The sequence below is a fragment of the Penaeus japonicus genome, unplaced genomic scaffold, assembly GCF_977035675.1.
Source record: "Penaeus japonicus unplaced genomic scaffold, GWHDUDI00000001_assembly GWHDUDI00000009, whole genome shotgun sequence".
NCBI lineage: Eukaryota > Metazoa > Arthropoda > Malacostraca > Decapoda > Penaeidae > Penaeus > Penaeus japonicus.
Window position 1 is genome coordinate 31,140,668 of NW_028234411.1, and position 10,000 is coordinate 31,150,667.

General features: G+C 29.6%; 1 protein-coding gene across 24 annotated transcripts in view; it reads left to right on the forward strand.

The window, feature by feature from the left end:
* LOC122254296 (cathepsin L) overlaps positions 1-8,645 on the forward strand; it is a 24,549-nt gene extending 15,904 nt beyond the window's left edge. For 15 of the 24 annotated variants that reach the window (XM_086539955.1, XM_086539959.1, XM_086539961.1 and 12 more), the window contains 6 exons: positions 31-127; positions 324-475; positions 1,203-1,316; positions 1,606-1,699; positions 4,300-4,373; positions 7,024-8,645. In XM_086539955.1, the coding sequence (XP_086396081.1) occupies positions 31-127; positions 324-475; positions 1,203-1,316; positions 1,606-1,699; positions 4,300-4,373; positions 7,024-7,098 (606 nt within the window). In that variant the 3' untranslated portion in view covers positions 7,099-8,645. Of the gene's footprint in view, positions 1-30; positions 128-323; positions 476-1,202; positions 1,317-1,605; positions 1,700-4,299; positions 4,374-4,585; positions 4,660-7,023 lie in introns of all 24 variants that reach the window. The other 9 variants (XM_086539957.1, XM_086539960.1, XM_086539963.1 and 6 more) reach the window with 1 other exon arrangement.
* Positions 8,646-10,000: the final 1,355 nt, after the last annotated feature.

Here is a 10,000-nt window from a genome sequence, read left to right on the forward strand (position 1 = left end):
GTTTTTTTAATTGTTACATGTATTTTTTAGGGAATGTGTGGATCTTGTTGGGCATTCTCAGTGACTGGCAATGTAGAAGGACAGTGGGCATTGAAGCATAAACATCTGTATTCTCTCTCTGAACAAGGTATGTGTTGTTTTTTTCTTTCCTGACTCAGTATGAAAATTTCAGATTATGAAGATTTACCCCTCCTTTTGCCTTGAAACCTTTTTGACATATGATATATCTGAACTTCATAGAGGACTAGATCAATGTTCTCTGTTTACCCTTGAAGCTACGACTTGAGTCAACCACTTACTTTTTTTTTTTCTACTTAAATCAGAGCTTGTTGATTGCGACAAAACTGACGAAGGATGCAATGGAGGTATGCCAGAGAATGCTTACGAAGCCATTGCAAAGCTTGGTGGCTTAGAAACAGAGAACGATTATCCCTATGAAGCCAAAGATGATCAGTGCCACTTCAATGAAACCAAGGTAAGGATAGTTATGTACTATGATAACTTTTATTTGTTCTCTTTTCTTACCTCCTCTTTTCTTTTTTTGTTTCTTATTTTTGTTTTCATTCAGTCTTCACATGTGGATACATGTTGATACATTAACACATAGGCCACGGTATTAATAAAATATGTATACAGTCATATGGCGGGTTTACGTTGTATGGCATGGTGCCATCCGTGTTTATGACCAATGCTGCCTTGACAGCAAATCATGCCATCCGCTATCAATGGGTTAAGATGGGAACTTTCATTAGTTATTATTTTCTTGTTCTCTCTTAGTAATATCAGTGCATATTCTTTCCAGTGTAATTGATTCTTTTTTAAGTAAGAATGATATAACAAGAAAAAAAGAGTATTGATTAAATGCATTATATGTTAGTGTATAATTTTGGAAAATTCCACAATTATAATTGTTTGTTTATCTGATAATGAAAATATTTTCATATTTTTTCTTTTAAATCAATAGCAGTATAGTGGTTTTGGCTCCAATTGGTCTAAGGCGGGGGTGTTTCATGTGTGTAAGCCTAATGCTTCAAGTTATTTGCCCGGGCTGGCAACTGATATTACAGTTAGTTGTATGCCAGCCATACAAAAAGCCATAACTACAGATATTGCCACCACATGACGTTATATCTTGTCATCCAGCCTTGATGGGTTAAAGAAGTTGTCAGGTGATGTAAGCAAACACTTTTCTTACTTTTTAGGTGAAGGTTACTGTCAATGGATCAGTGGAGCTGCCCCAGAATGAGGATGACTTGGCAAGGTGGCTCGTTAAACATGGACCCATCTCCATTGGAATCAATGCCAATGCTCTGCAGGTGAGCTGGTTATTACGAAAACCTAATGAATTTGACTGAATGGTATTTGGTTACTTTGATTATTTTATGTAAGTTCTAGCATGGGTCCCACTAGTGGCTTATGCCAGGCCCATCTTCCCTTATGACAGTGGTATTGAAGTAGGGGAGAGAGTAAGTGTCAGTGTGAGTGAGTATGAATATTTGAGTGAGTGTTACTGTGAGAAAGAGAGAGATTATGACTGTCATTTGTCTGTCTTTCTTTGTGTAGATAGAAACAATACAAAGACCTTACTTTCCCCAACCATTTCAGTTCTACGTTGGTGGAGTCTCCCATCCCTTGAGGTTCTTGTGCAACCCCAAGAGCTTGGACCATGGTATGCTGATTGTTGGATATGGCGTTCACAGTAAGTAGCCAAGTTTTCCCATGGTTTTCCCTTCTCACAACTCTCATGTATTGATGGAAAGCAGTTTATGAAGGATATTACAGTTAGTTGAAATTGAAAGGCTTGTTTTGTAATGAAGAAGAAAGAATGACTTGATTTTAAGATAGAATGAAAAGTTTTGTAAAAAAATAATGTTCATATAGAATTTTTGATGATATGTTATTAATTAATTCATAAAAGTTTGTATGCAGAATTTTTATAATAAAAGAAAAAAGTGGTATTACTTATTAGGAACTAATAATAGATTGTTCACAGAGTATTGTTTGCACTCTTTCTAAAGATATCTCTGTTCAACACTTTCTTTTTTAGAGAAGGTGTCATCTAGAATGATACACTACACTTATGCTTTGATCTTACCATCGTGTCAAATTAGCCATTTTCAGTGAATGAAATAGAAAAAGATAGAATAGAATGAATGTTTGTGTTTAAGATTACACTGATAAAAGAATTATATATATATATATATATATATATATATATATATATATATATATATATATATATATATATATATATATATATATGTATACATACATATATATTATATGTATATATATACATACATATATATATATATATATATATATATATATATATATATATATATATACATATATATAAATATTCATATATAAATATTCATATATATATATATTCTTATATGAATATTTATATGTATATATATATATATATATATATATATATATATATATATATATATATATATACATATACATATAAATATTCATATATAAATATTCATATATAAATATTCATATATATATATTCATATATATATATTCATATATATATATATAAATATTTATATATATATATATATATATATATATAAATATATATATAAATATCTATATATACATATAAATATTCATATATAAATATTCATATATATATATATATATATATATATATATATATATATATATATATATATATATATATATAATATATACATATAAATATTCATATATAATATATTCATATATATATATTCATATATAAATATTCATATATATATATTCATATATATATATCATATATATATATATTCATATATATATATATATATATATATATATATTATATATATATATATATATATATATATATACATATAAATATTCATATATAAATATTCATATATATATATATATATATATATATATATATATATATATATATATATATATATATATATATATATATTTATATATGAATATTTATATATTATATATATATATATATATATATATAATATATATATATATATATATATATTTATATATATATATATATATATGAATATTTATATATGATATATATTATATGTATATATATATATTATATATATATATATATATATATATATATATATATATATAAATATATATATATATATATATATATATATATATAAATATTATATATATATAAATATATTATATATATATATATATATATATATATATATATATATATGTATATATATATATATATATATATATATATATATATATATATAAATATTATATATTTATATAGATATATATATATATATAATATATATATATATACATATACATATAATATACATATGCATATACATAAATACTACATATATATATATATATATATATATATATATATTATATATATATATATATATATATATATATATGTATATGTATGTATAATATATATATAAGTATATATATATATATATATATATATATATATATATGTATATATATATATATATATACATACATATATATATGTATTATATATATATGTGTATGTATATATACATACACACACACACACACACACACACACACACACACACACACACACACACACACACACACACACACACACACATATATATATATATATATATATATATATATATATATATATATATATATAATATATATATAGATATATATACATATACACATACATACATACATACATACATACATACATACATACATATATATAAATATATATACATACATATATATGTAAATAAATAAATATATATATATATATATATATATCATATATATATATATATATATATACATATATATGTAAATAAATATATATATATATATATATATATATATATGTATGTTATATTATATGTATATGTATATATATGTACTTATATATATATATATATATATATATATATATATATATATATATATATATATATATATATATATATTTTTTTTTTTTTTATTATTATCATTATTATTATTATTATTATTATTATTATTATTATTATTATTATAATTATTATAACACAAGTAACATGGCATAGATCATTGATTATGTTTTCTGATAATTATCTTTTTCCCTTTTTCTTTCTCCTTTTTATTTTACCTTGACCCTCTTGAAAGGAATAATGAATCTCAATAGATTCATTAAACATCAAAGGATCATCACTTTCCGAATGCAGCAGTGACTGGATGGACTATAGGCAGCTAATATTATATTGATATGCACTAAATAATTTTTTTCCATGCCAGCTACAAAATACCTACACAGAAGGCAGCCATATTGGATTGTGAAGAATTCATGGGGTCCAGACTGGGGTGAACAGGTATGTGATAAAATGTATATTTGGGGAAGTGTGTAAACAGCTCTCAGGTGATTTGTGTGCATGTGTTTCTATGCATTTTCTTTCTATGGTACATAGACTTGTACTATTAATAAAGTTTGTAGCAGTCAGCACACAAATCCCACACAGCTGTTTACTCTCTTATAGTTTTGCAATTATTTGTCCCTGATTTGATGACTTCGAGTTCTTTGCAGCCTATCCTGTTTTCAAGAAGACACTTCCATTCTGGATTGTAAAGAATTCCTGGGGAGAGGAATGGGGTGAACAGGCAAGTGCTGTACCATACTAAAAGTATAGCATGAGTTTTTATTATGGTTTGGAAAAGTGACAGTGTTTTATTTCTCTTGTTTGGTGTTTTTTTTGTTTTGTTTTGTTTTTTATTATGATATATATATGTAATTAGTTGAATAAGGGTATGGCATGGCTGCTGTTACCCATTTGTCTCAGGTTTCTTGTACATTTATGCATGTACAAAGAAATGGTAGTCGAACTCAACAAAACCAATTAAAACCAAAAGTATAGCATAAAGATATTCACAAAACACTGTTCACCGAGGTTGATGTGTCTGTAACCAAACTCAACTCTAACATTTTTTTTGCAACACTTTTGAGGGTCCTGTAGGGGTTTCAGGCAAAAGCTGCTTTTTACTGGAAAGGCTTAGGAATCCAAGTGGCAGACTAACCAACCTCCATTTTTTTGCATATTGTTATTATTTTCTTTAAAGTAGTGTTAGTAATGCATGGGTATATATATTTTTTTTTTATGAATTCAGAATGCTAGGAATCAGATGGTAATTACTGAATAAAATATTTTTATTTCTTATGAGGCCATATCATATCTTACATGCACCTAAGGGTTGAGGATGGCCTGAAGATATATTTTTTATGAATAAAAAATGAAAAATATTTACATTTGAGTTTTAAAAGAAAAAAAGGAAATTTTATTGATTGTTAACCTAAAGTAAATTCTGTTAGATATATTGGGTAAAAGTAAATAAAGATGCACTAAAAAAAAATTAAAAAGATATTGTGTTCAGAATTACATCCAAGCAGGATTATATGTTTATTTCACATCTCTTATTCTGCCAAGCCTTTGTAAACCAGCTAAACATACTTTATTTCACTGTCACTGCTGAGACAGCATTCTTCACACCTAAGCCTTTGCCCTGAACACAACCTCCCTTGTAATAAGACAGGGGTGACCAGTCAGTTGATTACGATTAATTGGCCAGTCAGAGGCTTCATTTTAGTCAATCACAAAGCAAGTTTTGGCATATCAGTAGATAACAGTTTGAGATAAGCTGTGTGAGATTAAAATGAATTGAATGTCATTGGTAGTCATTGGCATGGTTAAGGCTAATGAACTGAATTTCACAACAGTTTTATATGGAATAGAGGTTGTAGTAATTCCTAAAACAGGTGTTTAAGTAGAATATTAGGCTTGTAGATTGAATCAGGGTAACTTTGGTAAAAGATCAAGTCTGACAAAGAGTTAGCCACTCTTACAAAAGGGGTCCTGTGCATATCAAATTATACTCTTGACACAACCTCTCATGCAACAGAAGCTTTGCAAATCCAACGCTTACCCTTAACAACACAAACTCTGATACAGGAAAAGCTTGCCTATAGTCAAGACCTAATTGCTATCCACATCCCAGCTGAGCTGCTTGATCTTGACCTGGTTCTATGTGCACTCCCTCACAGGATAGAATCCTCCATTTCTTGGTTTTCTCTACTTTTCTATTTTCATTAAAAATTCACTGAGAGGAAAAAGTATTTCATAAATATACAACTACAGTGATCAACAACCTTCAAACACATACAATATTTATAGAAAACTAGGGCCATAAGAATCATAAAACTCCATACACATATGGTGTGCAGGGCAGAGAGCAACCTCCATCATCGTAGTATGGATAAGTGCCATACCAAATTTGGACTCCCTCTACCATGGCATATATATGGTCATTGAGTTAAGAGAGACCTAAATGACAAATCCAAAATCTATATGAAGTGTGGATAGAGAGGAAATCATTGCTTCCATTCCCACAATGTGGAACATCAGAAGAGATTGAGGAACTAAAAGACCAGTTTATTCAGGTAGCACAGACTAGCCTAAAGAATATTTCTCCATAAATCCATCACTTTATATGGGATTAAGCTGACTTTGGAACCCTGTAGCTCTGAAGTTAGCACTGTTTCAACCACAATACTTCATGACTGTGTAGTGAAAACGTGGTTTTACAGTAATGGAAAGGACATGATAAAGGAAGAAAAGGATCTTACAATGAAGAGAAAAAATGGTCCTTCACTTGACTGTGATGTGAATCTAGTCTTGAAATTATAGGTCCAAGATAAAAAAATGTCTGCACTAACCTTTTGTATTACTAAAGTCTTATTTTTATTGCCTAGTTTACTCTTTTTATCTTCAATTTGAGGATTTTTCAAAGAAATGGATATTGTAGTTGTAGAAAATACAAAATGAAAACTTTTTCACTTTATAGATCATAACTAGGAAGAAGTAAACAATAATGAATTGTAAATCTTTATTAAATTATAAGGTTACTTATTACATATTACATATAATTTCATAATTTCACATGAATTTTAATTTTAATTCTTCTCTTTTACAGGGATATTACCGCGTGTATCGAGGAGATGGCACATGCGGAGTGAACCAGATGGCCACCAGTGCCATTGTTCCTTAGGGGACACGATCTCAGCGAACATGAAGAATCTTAGTGTGACCAACTCTAATAACTCATATTGCTTTTGTAGGTTTTAGTGGCTGCCATCACTAAGGTTATGGTGTTCAGTTCACATAAAAGTTGACTGTTGCGTTGTAGAGTGGATCTTGAGTGTAACGTATCCAAGTCTCTCTATGTGTTAGCTTGATATTTAAGGAAATACTCAACTTGGGCTTTCTGTCCTTTTGAATTTGTTTGATTGAAAATGAAGAAGTCTTGATGTCTTATTTTTATATGTTGCTAAAGTGAATCTAAAAGGTATTTATTACCTTCCTGTTGGCATGCAATGTGTTCTCATGTTAAAAAAAAAAAAAAAAAAAAAAAAAAAAAAACAGCAGTAAAGAATAATGTTTATGATTGAATGATGCTACTTAATTTTACAGAACAAATATTGGTAATGAATATTGAGTGAGCAGAGGATCCATATTTGAGCAGGATGATAAATATATAAGCTTGATTATATATGGTGCAGTGTTTCATTATAACTGTAAGCAATTATTTTATATATATATAGCCATAGCTACAGCAATTTAACAACCTGCTCATACTTAGTGATGGTAATTACTTATTTTATTCATTATCTATCAATATCCATATATTTGTATAGATATAGATATATATATATTTAGATATATATACATATATATATGTGAGTATGTATTTATGTATGTTTTGATATGTATATGTATACAAAAATATTTATACCTAATTTTCCAATGTAATGTTCTTTGGAAAAATGCCTAGCTTTTAAAACCAGTTAGTAGTAAATACGTTCCACAGCAGCTCTACCCCCTCATTGCTACATGCGACTGAGTCCTATACATATCATTATATAATGTTTTATATACTCATTACATCAGATTATAGCCATAAAAAGCAATCTAGGAATGTAAGCCCACTTGGTAATATATGACCAATTTGTCAATATACGGGAGAATATCATCACAGAAACTCGAGAGAGTGACTCGGTTCAGGGGGGCATCCATCCAGGTCCAAAATATACAGCAAAGGTTGAAGGATGTGCTGCAACAGTTTGAGAATAGATAATTGAATTATTTTGTTAGGCTGAGGTATAACAAATACACAAGGGTGCTGGATAAAGAGGTAGCTAAATCAAGACCAGAGTTATGGTTTGCAAAGACTGGTAACAATACTAGCACCATTATGTATCATGTGTCTACATGCTTATATACATATACTAGTAACGACGCATACACAACATTTTGCGAATGGGAATTATGAAGATCCAACTACCAATACTTTCATATTAATGTTTTGACAAAACTGGTGTTTAGTGTTGTTATAGGAAAGCATTTTGTCTTTTATGTATAACCTTTTACGTTTTCATCAAGGTTTATAGTTGATGGCTATTAATGAACATGATTCTGTCTGATAAATAACAATCAAGATACTTATATATACAGTATATTGCTAGGGTCACAGTAAAGTTGAAGTATTTTAATGCAATTACCAGACATGCAATAAAAATGTATTAACAATTAACAAAATGTCCTTGATTTTTCCTCTGATAAGAATACTTCAAAAGGTGCTATGAAGAAAGTAGATAATATTATACAAATTTATACATTTTCTCCATGTTTACTTATTTTCATGCACACATACATATATACATACATACATAGTTCAGTTCAGAAGCGTAGCGGTCGCTTGCTGGGCGCCTTGTCATGGCGCCGGCCTGGCCGCTATGTGTGTGGACGGCCTCTGCCAGCTATATATGATATCATTCGTGATTCAATTCAGCTCAGTCAGATCGCTGATGCGAAGAGTCGCTTTCGCCGGGTTGTGTGGAAGGTAGGCCCGGGTCTCGCCGGGTATAAGTGATGGTATCATCTGATCATCATAAAATGAACTTTGACGTGGCGGTGGATTGCCTGTAGGTCGCTCCAGTTGCTGGGGGTAATGAAAGGATAGCCGTCTAACAGGCCCGGCAGGCTGTCGTCTTCTTGGGCCCTGAATGAGGATGTGAGTGTGCTGATATCTTCATGTAGTGTCTCTAATTTGGGTCAGTGAGCGCCACAATACCTCACAGCGTCGCTCATCTTGCCCAATTGTGGGGATGATTTTGCCCCCAGCACAAGGGTATAGTCTATTTCAGTCTGTGCAGACTGACTTCAGCAAACTAGATATTTAGGGAGAAGAGTATCAGCGACTCATAGCCTGTGGCGTTTATGAGTACCAGCTGGCGAGCACACCTAGATACTACTTTGAGTGCTGCAGGGCAACGGACCTGCCCTGCTAACCATTGTTTTACGGCTGGCCTGAGGGGGAGGTTTCATGCACACTCTGTGTCATACATACATGTACACATATTTGTACATATTTGTATCTATCATATACATATGATTCAGTTGTATATACTCAAATAAATATTTATATATATTTACTACTATATAAGAGCCCAATTATACTTGCAAACAAATGTACATGCATCCCTACATTAGATAATTAGTAGCATACCAAGACATTACCAAGATCCAGAGTGAGCTTTACTTTAGGTGCAAATGTATATATCATTCAGATCAATTTCGAGGTTTCCAATTTTAACTATAGACTTTATCTACCTCTGCAAGACAAATAAAACTACTCTGATAATTATCCAAACATAGTGTTACTTAATCTCTTATTAACTAGTCCATAAGGGGATTTTTTAAGTCAGAATGCTTCATTAATTTTTACTGGATCTTACACATCAACTTCTAATGAAATACAAGGAGTTCTAGGGTTATCCTTTTGTTTTTACACTTTCAAGTACAGCAATGATGAATTCCAATCATTATGAATAAAGCAAGCCCTATTCTGTTTTCAAGAAGAACAAAGATAAAACTGACTAATGCAAGACTAC